This window comes from Seriola aureovittata, chromosome 11, assembly GCF_021018895.1.
Source record: "Seriola aureovittata isolate HTS-2021-v1 ecotype China chromosome 11, ASM2101889v1, whole genome shotgun sequence".
NCBI classification, from domain to species: domain Eukaryota; kingdom Metazoa; phylum Chordata; class Actinopteri; order Carangiformes; family Carangidae; genus Seriola; species Seriola aureovittata.
Window position 1 is genome coordinate 2,646,278 of NC_079374.1, and position 20,677 is coordinate 2,666,954.

Below are 20,677 nucleotides of genomic sequence, written 5' to 3' on the forward strand. Positions count from 1 at the left end.
ACATTGTAAAGTTGAAATCCTAAATGTTCCTCAATGTAGAAATGTTTTTTTTTTCTGTCGTAGTACTACAACACCCATGAGCCTCTATTCCGAACACTGTGTTGTTGTAACTGTATGAAAGTGCAGAAACTGAGCAGGTGTGCTGGTTGTGTCTGAGGTCAGAGGTAAAAACCCTCACAGCACAGAAACCGGGCCGACACAGTGAATCCTATTACACACACACACACACACACACACACACACACGAAGCTGGAGTGTGCCACTAGAATAATTATGTATTTATTCTAAATTAATGACAATAACAATAAAACACACTTTTAGTGAGTCATTAAATTTATTTAAAAATCTTACACACTTCATTTATTCGTCAATACCAACAGTTTAATTTATAATCTGACCTCATGAATAAACATTTCAACATGTAAACACAGTAAACCCCCCCCCCCCCCCCCCCCCCCGTTTGTATAGATGACAGTGAAGCTGAATGATGCAGAGAGAAGACACTAATCCTCCTGTTAAACCGTCTGAGCTACATCTGCCCTGCACAGGATTAACCTGAGACACAGAGACAGGGAGGAGGCGGGCCGGAGGGGGGGTGGGGGTGGGGGGGGGGGTTTAGAGAGACACAGACATGATTTTATCTTGATCTTTAATTAATTAGCGCACGTACAGTAAGCACATGTGTCAGAACGGAGCTGCAGTGATGGAAACGTCTGGTTGAGTTGAACCAGTTCAAAGGTTCAGAGTCAGAGACGAGGTTCTGCAGGAGTCACGGAGCTCAGCCGTGCAAAGTAACGACGCTTCTGGACTTACAGCAGCTTCAGTTCATATATTATATAATAACAATGCACTGGATGAAACGACAGAGTAGAAACAGTGTTTAATGTTCAGGTAGAGATGAACCTACAGAGTGAGTTTCAGCTCATCGTTGATCTGGACACAGCTTCACTGTTCTGGTTCACTCTGGTGAACACAGTGTTGTCACACCTGCTTGTTTTAGTCTGGTTAAACTGAACGCTGCTTCGTTTTCCCCGGTTAGATGTTGTTTGAGGATTAAATTTACTTTCAAGGACGTGTTTTCTTTTGTTATTTTCTTCTACAAGTTTCACATTTTCCTCTTCTGACCAATTTGGTTTTCTTGCCTTCTGACATTTTTTTCTTCTGGCCAACTCAGATGTTAACCGGTGTCACAAGCTGGTCTCCATGGAAACTGTAGAATTGTACCGCTGTAAAATCTCTTTCACTGCTGCAAATGCCTTAACGTTTTTCCTGACTGAGCCTGATTTCCTGCCAACGCTGAGACTGAATCCTTCTGATACTGAGGTTTAACTTAACCAGGCATGTGTTACTACAACTCCACACTTTACTTCACTTTTACTGCAAATCCCAAACACAAACTGGCTTAGTGACGTTCTCCTCAGATCTTCCTCGTTCTCTCTCGTTTCCTGTCCTTTCATTCGTCTCCACGTCTTATTTACATTTGACTGAATCTTTCTTTCTATCCTAACTGCTGCTCTTATTTTCTATTTCCCGTCCTTATCCTTCTCTCCTCATCTCCTCCTTTTCTCCTCCTCCCTGTTCATCTGCATAATTCCTCCTCCCTCTATCAAACCTCTCTTCCTCGTTTCTCTCCTCCTCACCTACTTTCAGATCCTTCCCTCTCTGTTTTGTGCTCCTCCCCCTCTCTACTCCTCTGCTCGGCTCCAGCTGACAGGGATCCACTGCGGTTCCTCCTGAGCCTGCTGGATGATGGAGCACAGCTGGATGCAGGCGTCCTGCAGGTCGTCGTTCACCAGCACACAGTCGAAAAACTGTCTGTACTTTCCCTCCATCAGCCAGGAAACCTCCTCCAGCTTCATGAAGTCGTCCTCCTGCAGGAGCAGAAACATGAACCTGTGTTGAATGGACACTCGTACCATTTTCAATATGTGCTCCTCTTTCACCGTTAGTCTTTCAGTCACGCCTTGACGGAACTTCTTCAAATTTGGCACAAACATTCGCTAGGACTCAAGGATGAACTGATTCGAATTTGGTGGTCAAAGGTCAAAGGTCACGGTGATGTCACGTTCTTGTGAATGTGATATCTCAGTAACGCCTCACGACATGTTTTTCTCACAAAATTCATTCACTTATTATGACACAATTTAGCCCAAATGTCTATAAGGACAAAATAAAGTGATGACATTTTATATCCAAAAGGTCAAAGGTCATCTTCACTGTGACATCATAATGTTCTGCAAAAACACCTCTGGCCATCATTCAACACTGTAACTCAGGAAGGAGAGACTGTGACCATGTTTCTTCTAGTTTTATTTTCTATTTTTTTATTCTAGTTTAGGAACTGTTTTGAGGTATGGCTTCTTAAGTGAGAAGAAGCAGAGACTCCCTGAGAACGTGTCTATGAATTCACTCATTTCAATGTAAAAGGAAACTAAACTCAGATTGTGCCAGTGTTGTGTAGTAACTGGTCTGACTGAGGGTTCAGACGGAGAGCGGCGCTCTTACTGTGAAAGCTCTGTTGATGCTGTAGTGTGTGATGAGCCCGGCGTCTCTCCGACTCTGTCTCAGTCTCTCTGGGCCGGGGGCCTTGATGAAAATCACGTAAGGCTTCAGTTTTCTGGTGCGCAGTGGTGGGATACTCTGTAACAATAAAACAGTTCATCTTGGATTACTGTATTCATCCACAGCTGAAAATAGCCCCCAACAAATACACCACATTCTCCTGTTAAATAACCTTAGTGCTAAAAATGACAATGACTCATGGTTCAAGTATCTGTGCCACGTCGTTATAGGACGTCTGCTGCTTAATGAAACTCACGTGTGGCTCGACATCGATGATGCACATCCGTCCTCGTCTCAGCACGTCGTCAATGGCGTCGATGCTGGTCCCGTACAGGTGTCCTTTATACTCGCCGTACTCCACAAACCTGAACACACACACATGAGAAATTAGTTACCGATTAAAATGAACTGAGTTGAAGACACAAACACTTCTAAAGCAGCAAGTTCAAAATACAAGAAATGCTAAATAAGAACCAAACTAACACTGAAAACTATAAAATGCATAATGAATGAAAATACAGTCAAACAAGAGTGTCCTGTAAAAAAAACAAGCCCACAGCTCGTCTGTTGATACTGTAACCATGACAACAAAGACCATGTAATGTTGAGGAAGTACTTATTTTAATTCAAATCATGATCTCTTCATAAACCTAACCAAACCGTGGCTGTTATTATAGTAACCATAGCAACAAAGGTAGGTACACCACTCTCAATACAGTCAGTTTATTATTGTAACAAAACACAATTTAAACCATGTGAAAAGTGTAACTGGTCAAGAGAAGATAAAAGCTCACCTGTGGTTACAGACCATGTACTCAAACAGCTCTTTGGTGACAAAGTGGTACTCTCTTCCTGTCTGCTCCCCTGCACTGATTGGACGAGTGGTGTCTAATGAAACAGAACAACAGCCACAACCAGGTGTGTAATTATTACAGTAACTGATGGTTACAAAGACGCAGAGTCCAGCACCATGAAGCAAATAAAGCAACAAGCCCCTGACAACAGCTGTTAGTCACTTCCTGTTTGTTGTTCGTCCAACTTTGTCTCCCAGAAATTCTGTTCCTTACCAACTAAACTACAACAACAAACATGTTTTGTGGGAAATATAACAAAATTTAACATAACAAAAAATAACATAACTTAAACTAAAGTAAAATGAAATAACGTAACATAGATTAACATAACATAAAATAATGTAATGCAGTGTAATGCAATGTCATATAATGCAATGCAACTCAACATCACGCAACCCAACATCACGCAACGCAACGTCATGCAACGTAACTTGAGGAAACACTTTAAATGAATGTGTTGAATTTGTGGAGGGAACATACGAGGTACGGGTCCCTGGAAGGTCGAAGGGTTCAGTTTGATGAGTCTCTTCCTCAGTTCAGTAACTCCAACTCCTGAAGCCCCTGTTCAGAGGAGGAGGAATACAATGATGGTGCTGGACAAACACTGGGACACTGATCAAGAACATGAACAGGGTATTACACAGTAAGAGGTGGAATATAAGCTCTACACAAATTACTTAAAGGGGTATTCAAGCAGATTAGTATTGTAGTTCCATAGAGTTTGGAGATTTATAAGGTCTTTTATTTTTTCTTTTCACTTCTACGCTGACGACACTCACGTATCCGTCACGTGATGATCCCTGGAGACTAATTGACCTGAGGCACTGCCTGGACTCAATGAGAAGTTAGACATGACATGATCAAAAGACCCTGCAGCAGAAATATTTGATCTTTTTACAGTATGGAAAATTTTATTTAGTTAAAAAATTAAAAAATTAAACTTTTTGCATTACTCCATTGTTGTTATTATAAGATTACAGTTATTACCTGTCAAGTAATACAATAACTCTAAGTTATATTATATGTAAGTCTTAGCTGGATATTTACAGACCTTGACCTAGAATGAAGGTAACTGAAGATTTGTCTTTACTTTTAAACTTTACTTCTTACTATTTAATTTTCCAGTTCAGCAGAAAATATTTGAAAAAGTTCTCAAGACTCTTTTCTTCACTTATGTTCTGCCATTTTATTTTGCTACTTGTGTGTTTGTTACTGTCAATTCTTTGATATTTAATTGCTTTTACTGTAAAGCACTGTGTAACTTTTGTTTTGAAATATACTCATAAACAAACTGATTCACCAAAAACAAACAAACAAACAAGTAAATTGCTTGTGGAAAGTCTGCGGACTGTCCCTTTAAAGACGTTTTTGCAGGGAGGTGAGACTTACTACAACTAAATTATTACAACCCAAGTAAGCCATAGTAAGTATGGCAATACAACACAAGAGACCCTGTTTCAAATAGTTTCTCACCGACAAGGATGATGAGGCGGTGGTTTTCCTGCGGGGGGCGCTGGTACAAAGCCACCTCCTCGTAGGGGGTGGACAGAGCACTGCTGCTCGGGGAGCAGGAGGTGCAGGACTGTCTTCTCTTCCTGAAGGACGTCCTCCTCCAGAGGCGGAAACTCCGACGGAAACCAGCTGAGGAGAAGTTCATCATTTCATTTCAGTTCATTCATTTACTGCATATTTGTCACAAAATGTTTTTGGACTTCTTCTTCTTCACATTTTGAATCTCTTTTTAATTCTTCCTGTTTAGGTCTGACTTGTATGTCGAGTGTGTCACTGAATGTGTCTCACCCAGGTAGATCCCATCAGTAACATCAGAGTCGGACTCATCTGAAGGAGGAAAACATGAACTCTTCACTCTGTCTTTAGGTTAAATTCATTTTAAAATACACCGGATTTAACTCAACTTTTCATTTGTTTACATAGACAACCATTCTACTGTGGAAGATATAAAATGCTTGATTTTAGAAAACTGCACAAAGAATGAAAACTGTTCAGCAGTGATCAACATGCAACGTCAATAATTTAGCTGCATGTCGAGCACGAACTAATCAGACTCACCTACCAAAATGCATTTCTTCCAGATCTGTGGAAAGGAGAAAACAACAGTCACGTCATCAGCACTGATGGATACGGAGGTCCTGAAAGGCAAATTACTTTTTTTTCTTTTTTTAGAAAACCAAAAAACTTAAAAACACGTTTTTCCATCAGGATTTTTCTCAATGTTTGCTTTTGTAATTGTGATTTCTGCCATTTTTTTTCATCTGTGAAAACAACCCCAGAGAGGCAAGTGAAAAAAAATATTTTGGGGGGCAATGATTTTTCTACATTTCTTTTTTCTTCCCTTCTTCTCCTTGTGGCGGTTGTTTATACAGATACAAAATAAAAATAAAAAATAGAAAATGTAGAAAAATGCCTGTCAGGGCTTGTTTTTATCGATGAAAAAAACAAAAACTCAGTGCTTCCGTAGCTGGATGTGATTAAAGAAAAACCTATATTTTATACATTATGTGTGTATATATCATTATGTCTGACATGTTTTACCTGTTAGGATGCGTTTGTCATCAGGATGTGGTAGATCGGCTTCTGGAACAGAAAGAAAACACACTTCATGGCAACAGAACACTGGAACTGTACGATAAAATACTAATAAGAGTCATGAAAAGCCGCGTAATGACGGCAAACTCTCAAACTCTGATCTCACATTGTTGGACAGTGATAATGGGAAGATTTAATGCTCAAGATGTGACATCAGCACAACATGAACAGTATCACTTGCGTGTGTGTTTCTGCTGAATCACACCTACCGTCATCAGCCAGGGTCACTGAGGTCAGCAGGTTTAACACAGAGAAAAGAGATGACTGTTAAAAAGATATTTACGGTCAACAGACAGGTGAAAGGACAGGTAGGAAATACCAGGAGAAACAAGGTGTGACTGAAGTGAATGACTTCATCTCACTGGCTGTCAGTTTGTCAACATAAGAACAACTACAGACCGGTTTACAAGACGAGCATCAAGAGGTCAGTCTGCCTCCTGTTACTTCTTTGGAATTAAAACTTTCAACACTCTTTTTGGGGTGACGTCACAACATCTGTCCAGAGACTACAGATGAAAATATCGATAATGTTAATATAGCCAGAATCAGTGGTTTTCAGTAGAGAATGGAAAAAAAAATATTGTTTAAACCAATAAATGAACGAGAAATTAAATTTATTCTTCCAGTCTGGGGTCTGTCGACTTTCTGCTACTGCAGATGCACATTGATATACACTGATGTTAGTGATAATGATAATAATGAAGAGTCCTCACATGGTCTGATGCAGGTATGCACCTGTAACGGCTGACACCACCACTGCTCCCTCTGTTTACTGTGGAGAGAGAGAGAGAGAGAGAGGGAGAGAGCGAGAAAGAGAGAGGGAGAGGGAGAGGGAGAGAGAGGGAGAGAGAGAGGGAGAGAGAGGGAGAGAGAGGGAGAGAGAGGGAGAGAGAGAGAGAGAGAGAGCGAGAAAGAGAGAGAGAGAGCGAGAAAGAGAGAGAGGGAGAGAGAGAGAGAGAGAGGAGAGAGAGAGAGGAGAGAGAGGAGAGAGAGAGAGAGAGAGCGAGAAGAGAGAGAGAGAAAGAGAGAGGGAGAGAGAGAGAGGAGAGAGAGGAGAGAGAGAGAGAGAGAGAGCGAGAAAGAGAGAGGGAGAGAGAGGGAGAGAGAGAGAGGGAGAGAGAGAGAGAGATTATGTTAAAAAGCTGACGTTGAACTGCAGCTACAAACAAAAAGTAGAAGAACCAGAAACACTTCATCTGACCTGAGAGACAAAACTCAGGGCCAAAATATTTAAAGCTGCATGATGTTCACAGTAATGGGAAATATAACTCAATTTATTCAATTTAATTTTTTTAACTGGAAAAGCACATTTCAGAAATCCAAGTAGAGTCAAACAGATTTGCAGTAAATGAGTTTAAACAGTCGTCACCTCTTCAACATGCTGGCAGAGGGAATCAGACCGGCGCAGGACATAGCACAGGGCAGCTTCCTGGCCTGCCACCACTGTCCGTCCGACTGGTCGACCACCTCCAGCAGGTCTCCTCTGCTGAATGGCATTCCTGCGTCTGGACAGGGGATGGAGGAGTCCTGCAGGGGGCGGTAGTCCACCATCGCCTTCATGTACACCTGACAGACAGACAAAGATTAAAGAAATACTCTTCATCCCTGCAGGAGAGATTTACGCAGAATACAGAAACTCACAGGTTCAGGTGTTTTTACATATTTTATTGATGTCAGATCTTTTTGCATATTGTTGATTTGATATTTTCTTTTATATTATATTTTATATATATTATATTTTATATATAAATATAAAATATAATATATAAATTATATATAATTTTCTTTTATGCTGTTTGACACTTTATGATGCTCACTTTGGATTTTTCTTTTATCTGCTTTTACTTTTGTTAAGAAAAAGTGCTATATAAAAAAAGTTAGTATTATTAACATAATTATCATTACTATAGCCAAAGTGATATATTTGTGTTTTTCGATAAAGATGAATTTAATTGTAAGTTGCTTTCATTTTAATAGTAAATAGATGAGTTTTACACATTAAGGGCCCAGTATTACAAAGGACCAGGGATGTCACAGGAAAAGTAATAAAGCATTTCCTAAATTGAACATTTTAAATGCTGGTAAAACCTTCAATATGATATGATTGGTTAGCTCTCCAACCAATCAGAGAGCACTGACGGCCCAGAGTGTCACAGACAGGCTAACAGGAGAAGCTAAATGACTAAGCTAATCGATTGACTAATAGGAAAAAAGAAAAGCAGCTGGAAAAAGGAAATGGAAATTGAAGAGAGAATCCAGGAATGTATTCCCATTATTAAAATGCCTTTTCAAATTCTAATATCTATTCTTGAATTCATAAATATATGTATAAATGGTTGATTTAAGTGGGTTTTATACTGTTTTTGTTGAATCCATTTTTAAATTTCAAGTATTTATTGATGGATTCATTGTTCATTTATAAATTCTTTTTACAATTCAGATTTTTAATTGAATCTGAAATTAAGGAAATGCTTTATTACTTTTGCTGTGACATCCCTGGTCCTCCATACAGTGTATATTTATTATAAGGAGCCTGTCATATCAGCAATGCTTAAACTTAACAGTGATTTTTATATTTATATCTACAGATTGAAGATGTATGTGCTTGTGATATCACCCATCACTGAGAGAGGGCAGCAGAGAGACTGAGGATGTGTGGTGGACGTTTCTTACCGGCCTCTGGTTGCTGCTGCTCTGAGCTGCATTAGGAATCACTTTAAACAGGATGGTTCCCTGAGAGTTGATCTGACACAAACAATAAAGAACTGGTCACATATCTCAATAACCAAATGTACATCATACTATTTGAGATCCCACAAACAGGTTTTTATACACTTAGTATATTCATTTCTTCACATCATGAACGGTGCACACTCTTTTCTTTTCATCACATTTAATTAAAATTAAAAAAGCACTGTCCAGTAGTGGAAGAAGCAGATCATTTACTTAAGAATAAATATCAACACCATAGTGTAGAAATCCTGCAGTACAAGTACAAGTATAAAGTACCAAAAGTACAAGTACTCATCATGCAGGAAGGCCCATTTCTGTATTATAATAACTGATCCATTCATGTTTAAGGACCATTAATGATACATCAAAAGAACAATATTTGGAAAATGTAAATATTTTCCACCATTGGTCATCTGTGTCCTTGCACATAACTCAACATGGTGTTGTTTTTCTATTAATTGTTATTTATTTTCCTCTGGTGACCTACCAGTATCTGGATGACCTGTTCTGGCTCCAGACCCACCACAGGGTTACCGTTCACCTCCACTAACATATCACCAGGATGGAGGAGGCCTGAGACACACACACACACACACACACACACACCCACACACAAACACACACACAAACACACACACACACACACACACACACACACAAACACACACACACACGCACACAAACACGTTAAGCCATTATACTGCACATTTTGACTGTGTTTAATATGTCATTTAGATCTCTGGTATTATATCTTTTGCAATGTGTTGTCTTCATATACCTCCTTCAGCACACACACACACACACACACACACACTATATTTTACAGTTTCATCTCACCACTTCGGTCGGCCAGTCCTCCATGAATCACCCTGGCGATGTAGATCTCTCCCGTCTCCTCGTCCCTCCTGATAGTCGCCCCCTGACGGACAGTTAATCCAAATTTAATCACCTTTAATAGCAACTGCCAGGTTTTAATGAAGGTTTGTATAAAGACTTGAGAAATAAAGGAAGTGTAAAAGGAGTACAAACACAAATGGAAGACTGGATGAAAGCAACTGTTGATATAGCCTGTAACTGTTGCCATAAATGTTTTTATGTTGTTTATATAATTTATTTACTTTCGTAAGACCAATTCCATTATTTGTAATTTATTCGGGTTGCATTTGTCATATGTATATTGTTTCATTTACAGATGACCATACAATACTCCTACACAGACTCAAATCATGGACAGTCTATAATGGGCTGAAGTCATATCTCTGACACAAGAGCTGCTCATGTATTATGTATACAAGAAACCAGACTTGATTTGTGGAGTTCCACAAGGCTCAATGCTTGGGCCTCTTCTGTTTAACTTCCTGCTCAAAACTGGGCGCCTACATTTACCACAATGAAACTTGACCACCGAAAATTGGGTGGGAAATGGGGTGTGTTATGCTATTTAGTGCTAATGTAGCCTGCAGTGGAGATGAGTGGGGTAAAGAGGTCTGGTAAGTTCATATCGTTGTTACTCGAAACCCCCAGATTGTTTTTCTTTTCAAACATTTTGTCTTCAGACCCGACCGATGCTGACTCAGGTGACATCACTTGAGGACATTTATCAGACTTCACACAGTACAGTACAGTACAGACTTCAAACTACTGTTCCACCATTTTCCAACACCTGGAAACACACACAGAGGTGAAAAATCATAGGAATTCCCCTTTTAGTCGTAATTATGCAGATGACACCCATATTTACTTTAGTCAATGATTAGATGGGCCTGAGCTTCCATTTACTAATTATAATTATATAGCTGTCACCACTGCAGTCATCAACTCAGTTGCTCATCTTGATTATGTATCAATCAAATGTTTGCCAATAATGCATTAAATGAAATGAGTATCATGTTATATTGGTGTATGGAGTTTTGTCCCTGTCTTTAATATATGAGACTGAAAAGATACGACAATGATGATGATGATGATGGCTTTGATGATGGTCACACTTTTGATGACAGCTGGATGAAATTGGGACTGTGGATTGAGAGAATGTAATTTCTCTGTACCTTTAAATATTTGGAGGTTTCCCTCTGAAGTGCTGAGATCCATTGATGTCTCTCAAAGGTGTTTGTTGTCTAAGAGTTGATATAGTTGCCTGTTTCTGATGTATTGTTAAAAATAAAACATTGTTGTGATATAAATGCTGGTTTAGATCTACATCAGTAGGGTTTCCTGTTTGTGAAAAATTTGCTAAAGAACTAGTGGTCAGTTTTATTGTCTATGTCCAGAACCAGGAGAGGAGACAATTTGTTTTGATCTACTTCGTCTTCTTCTTCTTCTTCTTGGCTGTCAAGCAGCCTGTGCTCTTACAGTCTTGTTCGTCCTCCAGAGGAGCTCCAGAAACTGATCCATTGTTGAACCTCACGTGTCCATTACTACCACTGACGCCTAACCTGTGGGTGGCACCAAAAGTCACCACTGTCCTTTTATAGCCTCCGTTCATTCGCTTCGGACTCCGAGATGCCGGAAAGCCGTCTGCACAGGAACTCGCCGTTGTGGAGGAGCCAGATGAAGAAGAGGAGGACGAGCGGTGCCGCGGGTAAGGCGTGGGAGGTTTGCGGACTGCTTTTGGAGAGATCGAGGAGACCCGCGGAGGAGGTGGGGGAGGAGTTCGCTGTTTCAGCCTGCGCGGAGGTGACGACTCAGCGTGTTTGCTCGCCACTATGAGCCCCTGGAGCTTGTCAACCACCTCAGCCAGCAGGTTGAGCGCCTGGGCGTTCTCTTCCACGCTGTCAGTGATCATTTCTGTCGCTGCTACCATCTTGTGGCCAAGATGGCGAACATCCTGAGTGCCGTGCTCGATGCTACTGGCCACTGTCTGGACAGTGGACCTGAGCTCCTCCACGCTGCACTGTTTGGTGAACTCAGGAGGATCTGGACAGAGTTGCGGTTGTTGATGCTTGTTTCGTGTCCGTTTTGGTTGATTCTGGGATCCATTGTGATGAGGAGAGGTAGAGTAGCAGAGCATCGAGGGACGATTCAGAGGATCTTCATAGTGTTTGTCATGAGATCCGGTTTGCCTGCCAGGGGTGGGGAGAGTGCTGGCACCCTGCTGATGAGCGGAGCGCTGAGCTGCAGGAGTAGAAGGTGCTGTGTGGGCTCTAAGAGGACTCATCCCAGGACAAGATGGAGCCCTGCTGGGTGCGGGGATGGTCCTTGATTGTCCTCCTGTACCTCGCTTTTTGTATAAAACAGGGGAGTTGGGAAGACTGAGACTGTAAGCCGGGACCGGAGGGGGAGGGTAAGCGTAGTCATCACTGCTTCCTCCAGGAGAGGCACCTTCTCCCCCGCTGGGTTTGGGTTTCTCTGAAAATGTACCTCCATGTGGAGAGGAGGATGAAGATCAGACAGAAACATAGTGCCAACGGAAAAATTAACAAAACATAATTAAAAAAGAACAGCAAGATGATGAAAACAATGAAGCAACTTGACGATAAGGAAGTGTGTGAGTTGAAAGATAAACAATGGGTGAAAAGATGGACTTTCCATCAAAAGAATGGGAAAATGAAATGCAGAAATGGATGAATGAATGAAGGGATCGACATGATGTATTATAAAAACACCGGTCCTGCTTTGAGGATTAGAATCAAAAGTGTTTTATCAATGTTTGTAAATCAGGAAATCATCTCGACCAATCAGAAGAGTCCTAACCTGATACTGTTGGAGCTCCCAGGACATGGTGTTCAGGTTAGGGCTAGATCGTTTAATGATAAAGAATGACCCAATGAAGAAATGATCAGATGATTGGTGACTGATGATGATGGACTGACCGCCTTCCTTTCCTCCTCCTCTTACCGGTACAAAATGCGGGGCTAAAGACCGAGGGAGCTGATTGGTTGAGCCTTTTCTTCCAAAGCTCTGCGGTCTGCGGACACAAACAGCAGCTTCCTGTTGACTGATAGCGGGGGAGGAAGGGGCGTGACCGGTCTCCCCTGGGGAGGGGCAAAAGCCTGGCTTCACTCTCATTCGCTCTGAGCTCCTCCCCCGACCACGCCCTCCTGGCAGGGTCAAGGCGCTGCAGCGTGAGGCGACGAAGGCTGCTCCACTGGCTACGAATCACTCCTACTCCGTCTCCTACACTCGCTCTGCGCTCTCCTCCACTCTTAGTCAATGAAAGATGAGAAACTCAATTCTTTTTAATGGGTTTTTCACTTTTGAATTTTTCAGTGAATTATTGTTCTCTTAAAGCCCCTGTGTGTAGAATATTTGTGTGACTGTAAAAGAAATTTTTTTAATGTAGAATAATGAGACTTTCCTGCTGCAGTCTGTGTTTCAGTGTCCTGGAATGGGGCTTGTTATGGAGAACCAGGACGTCACAGGAAAAGTCATAAAGCATTTCCTTAATTTCATATTTTAATAGGCATTAAAAGTGGGAATTGTAAAAAAAAAATGTATATTTCCTGTGACATACCTGGTCCTTGATAACATACATGTCTGCAGCAGTGGCTAAGACATTTTTAAATCTGACACAAAGGTCTTTATCCGTTTCTCTTTTTTTCCACATCTGCAAGAAAAGTTCTAAAATGCAAAGACAAGTGAAAACACTACTCTGCATTTGGTCATGGTCATTTGGACGTGGTCATGATGAAATACTGTGTTTTACAAGCTGATTGTTATAAACTGAATTATAAATCTACAGTGAGAAAAAGAAAAATGCATCTCTCCTCTCTCACCAGCGGCTGGTTGTTCTTCACCAGGCAAACGATCCTCATGGCCTCCTCGTCCTCAGGTAACTCGTCAGGCAGGGGGGGTAAGAGAGGTCCGTAGTCTGCCTGCGCTACACTGTCGTGGGAGGACAGGAGGGCCTGGCAGACGGGTGAAGGGACACAGAGACAGGTCCAGGTGTTTTAACAGAGCAGCAGATGTGAGGAAACACAGGTGAGTTTGTGACTGACCCACACACCTGTATGTGAGGCGAGCTGAGAAGGCTGTAGAGCTCTCTGGCTTCAGCTGAGGGACGGTGGACCTTCTGTATGACCGTCATGATCTGATGGACACGAACACAGAATCAGATGTGAACACTCCAAACTGGAAAGACACAACAGATTTAAATAATAAGATCTCGACTTTTCCTGAAACTTGACTTCACACATCTGAGAATCAGAACTTTGTTTCCTCTTCTCTCAGAGTTACCTGCGATCCTTCAGGTAAAAGTATGACTTTACCTAAAGGATCTGAATTCTTCTCCCACCAGTGTGTGTGTGTGTGTGTGTGTGTGTGTGTGTGTGTGTGCATGTAAACCTCATGTGAGAGTCCTGAGGCATAAGGCAGGAACGGGCTGGGCATCAACCTCTGAAACTGCAACAGGCACTCATACATCTGGAGAGAGAAGAAAGGAAATGATATCATCACCTGTTAAATGATGATGATGATGATAATGATGATAATGATGCAGTCCATGTTTTAGTGCACACCTGTTGAATCAGGACGTACCTGCAGGAGGGCGTGCAGCCATGGTGCACTCAGCAGTTCGTGCAGCATCTGAGCTCCACTGACGTTTCTGTTCACGGCCTGACCGACGTCGTCCACCACACTAGACAGCACCTCACTGACAGCTGCACACACACACACACACACACACACACACACACACACACACACTCTTAAAACATGCTATACAATTCCAATTGGCCATGGGATGTAACAAGCTTTCTGATTGGCTGGAGAGCTAACCAGTGGGTTTCACCAGCACTGAAGGCTCAGAGTAGCACAGAAAGGCTAACAGGAGTAGCTAAATAACCAAGCTAATTGATTAGCTAACAGGAAAAGGAAAAGCAGCTGGGAAAAGGAAAATTAAAGAGGGAATCCATGTATTCCAATTTTTAAACTGCCTTTTCAAGTACTTTGTTATTTATTCATGAATTAATAAATGTATTAATAAATGGTTTATGCTGTTTTTGTAAATCCAATTTTAAATATTTAGTATTTATTGATGGATTAAACGTTCCTTTATAAATTCTTTTTTACCATTCCTATTTTTAATACCTTTTAAAATATGAAATTAAGGAAATGCTTTAATACTTTTCCTGTGACACCCCTGATCCTCCACAGACTAAATCTGTATATTTATCAGTCTGCAGTTTCACAGCAGATGTTGGAGGTTGGAGGTTTCTCCTGAGCAGAAGGTGAAAAACAGACATGTCCGTGCTGGACAGGATTACCATTACCGAGGAGCCCCGACCCCGCGGAGAGACACTAATACCATCAGAATTAGGTTTTAGATTAGATTAAATTCAAATGAAGCCCAGGTCAGGATTTAGACCTGAGTTCAAGGTTAGGACTGAACTCCAAACAACAAACAATAAATGTCGTCAGTGAAGGTCAAGGATCAAGGATCTAATGGAGGCTAATACAGGGATGTGTGGGTGTGTGTGTGTGTGTGTGTGTGTGTGTTTGTGTGTTTCTCACCATGCTCCATTGCTTGTCTCATGCTGATCATCCAGACCCGCTGCAGAGGAAAAAAAAGGCTGTTTCCGCTGAAAATAAATGTAAATCAAATTTTAGTGTGTTGGACGTCGAGGCGAGAGTCTGAATGACATCATCATGTAAAAACCTTAATGTCATTATTTTACCATTTTCATCATAACTACAAAATATGTTTGTGTCAAAACCAACTCTGTGCATCTGCTGTCATCGACTGTAAAATCATTTCCCAGCAGGAAGTGTTGAAAACTTGTTTGGTGAAACTGGAAGTGTGACAAATGTTGCTGCCACTGCAGCTCTGTCTCTCTACATAGAGTTTGAAGGTTACTGGAATGTTGGATTTCTTTCTATTATAAATTAATTTCTGATTAATTTTTGACAGAAATCGTCACTTAAATGTCACTGTCTCCACACGCAACTGCTAAAATGGTTAAAAAATACGTTTGCCACAAAGATGCGACGTTCCTGGCCTTAGACCTTTTGTTTAAAACCTGATGGATTTACCTTCACTGATTGCAGCAGGTAAGATGGTGAATAAATGTTCTTATACCTGAACATGAATACAAGGCGTAAGACGTGTAAATGCTAAATGTTGCTTCTCAGTTCATTTTCATTCTCTATTTTTCTGTTGCACTTACAGTATTTGGTGCTTTTACCTTCTCAGTTTACCCACACTCCTCCTACTTGTATGTTTCTTTAAAAGCTGTGTTATGGATCAAGAGGAAAAACAAAAACTGCTCTCTGACTGTGTCAGTCTGCTGTTTGCTGCTGAGCAGGTATAGGACAGGTAGAGGCGACTTTTTACAGATGTTTCTCTGAGAGCAGCTGCAGCATTTCATATCCATTGTTAATATTAAATACTGATTAGTGCAGCTTCAAGTCTTTAGATTCTCCATGAGCTGTGGAATTTGTGACACTTTAAATTAAAACTATTATTTCACATATTTACTTTAGTTCAGATTTTATCATTCACATGTTTGTTTACTGTTTTCAGTGTCTTCATATTCATATTCGCTGAGATTAAAAATACAAAACCCCACTGGTGTAACCATTTATTTTACCGACATAAATTAGTTGATAACATCCTGTGTGTTAATAATCTTTAATTTTAGATTAGAGATGAATTTAGTCGTCTGAGTGTTTTGAACACAGCTTGTGTTATTCCAGTTCTTCCTCTTACAGCAGCGGGTCACTAATTGTGGGCTAATTTGATGTTACGTCTCCTCTTTAGCTTCTTATCTTGGCTCAGCTTCCTTTTCCACTTACACTGTCACTCAGGAAGCGTTTCTATTAACCAGTGACCTGAAAGTCATCAAACGTCAACCGAGCACGTCACACAGCTTCACCGAGCTTCATCAGAGCATCAACAACACAGATACCACAGCCTGGGACTATTATGAAATACTACAGTCTCAAACTCAGATTTTTTATTTGTATTTAGTATTTTGGAGTTTGATAAAAGTAAAATTATCCAAAACAAACAAATAAAAAAAACTTCCTTGCCTAGATTTAACCAATCCTTAAACAGAAATGAATTATTTTTATAAACGTTGTAGCTCATTTAGGAAATCACTGACAACCAGCCTATTCACCACTGGTGTTTACAGGCATCTTGACTGTTTAAGAATAAATTCTTTATGGCAAACTGGGCGTGGTAACTCGCTGTGGTGAAACCTGTGGATGGGGAAGAGGTTCTTTTACTTTGAGATCCCCATATGCAAATGTAATATATGCACAGAAAAATTTCACAACTGAACCTGAACCAAAGAGCTGGTGCTGTCTGAACCACAGATGGTGGTCTGAGTGTGAACCCGGTCTCTGCTGTGACAGATGTGCATCTGCCATCCACCCAAACCACCCAGTGACTCAGCTGCTGTTAGTGAATTTAGCTTAATTCAGTCAAAAATACATGTCGCCTCTGAACATGATCCAGCCAGAGATTACATTTCCTACTAAATGCATTTAGTGTTTTGCAGTTGAATTGTACAGAAACGTAACTTTTAGGACACAGAGTTGGTGTTTGAGAGCTAGCAGCTGCTGTGAAGTTTATACAGTTTATACATCTATGTTATTTTCTGTTATTCTGCAGTTTAAACCATGAGTATTGTGAGGCTGTTTTAATAATGCTTGTTGCACATGCTGTGGTATTACAGCCCTTTTGACTTATTGTCATATTGGTTTAATTGAGTTATGTCAACTTTTTTGGCCGAGCTGCATCAACAGGGCCAGTACTATAAACGTGAATGTTGCTGAGTGAGTGACTGAGTGATAAGGTTACACCATTGGTCGGCTGGCAGAGTGTTGGAGTTTCCCTGTTGGCTGCTGCTCTTTCAAAAAGATTTAGCATGAACAAGCAGTATTCGGTTTGGCACCCTTGTTGCAAGACTAACCGACTTTTCAGACCCCTATAACAACTTTGTTTTCATAAATGCACCTAGAAAAAAATCTAGCAATTCTTTGGACAAAGCTTAGCTACTTCCTGTAGAAGAGAGTCGCCAGTGTTGCCCCTTTTTCTATGATTGATCATTCTACAGTAAATAAAGCTGAAATCATCAACTCAGTCTTTGTCTTTAACCGATCTGTTTGGTGATTTTGTCAGATGACGTCATGGTTATCAAATCAGGATTTTAGAGGCAGCTACGAAGTGACTGCTAGTTAACATGTCATCTGAATGGGCCACGTTTCACTCACTGTTTCAAACTTGTTCCGTTGTCTTGACAACAGAAAAACATGTAAATGTGAATATAGCTGTATTAAAATACTGTATGTGAGCACAGAGAGGAGAAGAGAAGCAAACAGATAAAGAGCTGAAACCAACCAATATTAGGCTGAAACCAGCTGACAATAGGCTGAAACCAGCTGACACTAGGCTGAAACCAACCGATACTAGGCTGAAACCAGCTGATACTAGGCTGAAACCAGCTGATACTAGGCTGAAACCAGCTGATACTAGGCTGAAACCAGCTGATACTAGGCTGAAACCAGCTGATACTAGGCTGAAACCAACCGATACTAGGCTGAAACCAGCTGACACTAGACTGAAACCAGCAGATACCAGCTGACACTAGACTGAAACCAACTGACTCTAGACTGAAACCAGCTGACACTAGGCTGAAACCAACCGATACTAGGCTGAAACCAACTGACTCTAGACTGAAACCAGCTGACACTAGGCTGAGACCAACCGATACTAGGCTGAAACCAGCTGACACTAGACTGAAACCAGCAGATACCAGCTGACACTAGACTGAAACCAACTAATACTAGGCTGAAACCAGCTGATACTAGGCTGAAACCAGCTGACACTAGGCTGAAACCAACCGATACTAGGCTGAAACCAGCTGATACTAGGCTGAAACCAGCTGATTCTAGGCTGAAGCCACCTGAAACTACACTGAAACCAGCTGATACTAGACTGAAACCAGCTGATATTAGACTGAAACCAGCTGATACTAGGTTGAAACCAGCTGAAACTAGACTGAAACCAGCTGATACTAGACTGAAACCAGCTGATATTAGACTGAAACCAGCTGATACTAGACTGAAACCAGCTGATATTAGACTGAAACCAGCTGATTCTAGGCTGAAACCAGCTGACACTAGACTGAAACCAGCAGATACCAGCTGACACTAGACTGAAACCAACTGACTCTAGACTGAAACCAGCTGACACTAGGCTGAAACCAACCGATACTAGGCTGAAACCAACTGACTCTAGACTGAAACCAGCTGACACTAGGCTGAGACCAACCGATACTAGGCTGAAACCAGCTGACACTAGACTGAAACCAGCAGATACCAGCTGACACTAGACTGAAACCAACTAATACTAGGCTGAAACCAGCTGATACTAGGCTGAAACCAGCTGACACTAGGCTGAAACCAACCGATACTAGCTGAAACCAGCTGATACTAGGCTGAAACCAGCTGATTCTAGGCTGAAGCCACCTGAAACTACACTGAAACCAGCTGATACTAGACTGAAACCAGCTGATATTAGACTGAAACCAGCTGATACTAGGTTGAAACCAGCTGAAACTAGACTGAAACCAGCTGATACTAGACTGAAACCAGCTGATATTAGACTGAAACCAGCTGATACTAGACTGAAACCAGCTGATATTAGACTGAAACCAGCTGATTCTAGGCTGAAACCACCTGAAACTAGACTGAACCCAGCAGATACCAGCTGACACTAGACTGAAAACAGCTGATATTAGACTGAAACCATCTGATATTAAACTGAAACCAGCTGATACTAGACTGATACCAGCTAACACTAGACTGAAACCAAAATGTTCACTTATCGAGGGAAATATCTCAACATCTGCTGGATCAATGGGCACAAAATGTGATTCAGACGTTCATATTCCCCTCAGGAAGGACTCTAATAACTTCGGTGATCCTCTGACTTTTCATCTAGCGCCATCATCAGGTCAAAATTAGTCCAAAACTTTAGTTAGATGACATTCCCATCAGCCTGGTAAACACCAGCGTGTTAGTGTTGTTGTTGTGAGCACGCTGACACACCGCGGTGTCTAAGTACAGTCACGGAGCTGCTAGCATGAGTGTAGACCCACTCTCACACACATATATAGAATACACATCCACCGACATACAGCCAAAACTGTAAAATAAGACCAGACTCACCAGCTCGTCCCCCTCTGGTCCAGCTCCCTTCAGTTCCTAGTTTCGGTGATTACATTTCCTACTAAATGCATTTAGTGTTTTGCAGTTGAATTGTACAGAAACGTAACTTTTAGGACACAGAGTTGGTGTTTGAGAGCTAGCAGCTGCTGTGAAGTTTATACAGTTTATACATCTATGTTATTTTCTGTTATTCTGCAGTTTAAACCATGAGTATTGTGAGGCTGTTTTAATAATGCTTGTTGCACATGCTGTGGTATTACAGCCCTTTTGACTTATTGTCATATTGGTTTAATTGAGTTATGTCAACTTTTTTGGCCGAGCTGCATCAACAGGGCCAGTACTATAAACGTGAATGTTGCTGAGTGAGTGACTGAGTGATAAGGTTACACCATTGGTCGGCTGGCAGAGTGTTGGAGTTTCCCTGTTGGCTGCTGCTCTTTCAAAAAGATTTAGCATGAACAAGCAGTATTCGGTTTGGCACCCTTGTTGCAAGACTAACCGACTTTTCAGACCCCTATAACAACTTTGTTTTCATAAATGCACCTAGAAAAAAATCTAGCAATTCTTTGGACAAAGCTTAGCTACTTCCTGTAGAAGAGAGTCGCCAGTGTTGCCCCTTTTTCTATGATTGATCATTCTACAGTAAATAAAGCTGAAATCATCAACTCAGTCTTTGTCTTTAACCGATCTGTTTGGTGATTTTGTCAGATGACGTCATGGTTATCAAATCAGGATTTTAGAGGCAGCTACGAAGTGACTGCTAGTTAACATGTCATCTGAATGGGCCACGTTTCACTCACTGTTTC

At 41.2% G+C, this 20,677-nt stretch overlaps 1 protein-coding gene across 1 annotated transcript; it reads right to left on the reverse strand.

Moving 5' to 3' along the window:
- Window positions 1–462: 462 nt before the first annotated feature.
- Window positions 463–15,216, reverse strand: mpp4a (MAGUK p55 scaffold protein 4a). The gene is made up of 20 exons (XM_056389505.1): window positions 15,207–15,216; window positions 14,232–14,353; window positions 14,040–14,117; window positions 13,702–13,785; window positions 13,472–13,603; window positions 9,594–9,675; window positions 9,244–9,329; window positions 8,697–8,768; window positions 7,393–7,589; window positions 6,737–6,795; window positions 6,233–6,250; window positions 5,970–6,011; window positions 5,491–5,511; window positions 5,217–5,255; window positions 4,890–5,057; window positions 3,897–3,977; window positions 3,357–3,450; window positions 2,819–2,927; window positions 2,506–2,640; window positions 463–1,871 (listed from the first exon to the last, which is right to left on the reverse strand). Exons 1-20 carry the CDS (start codon window positions 15,214–15,216, stop codon window positions 1,686–1,688), a joined length of 1,815 nt encoding a protein of 604 aa, XP_056245480.1. The 3' UTR covers window positions 463–1,685.
- Window positions 15,217–20,677: the final 5,461 nt, after the last annotated feature.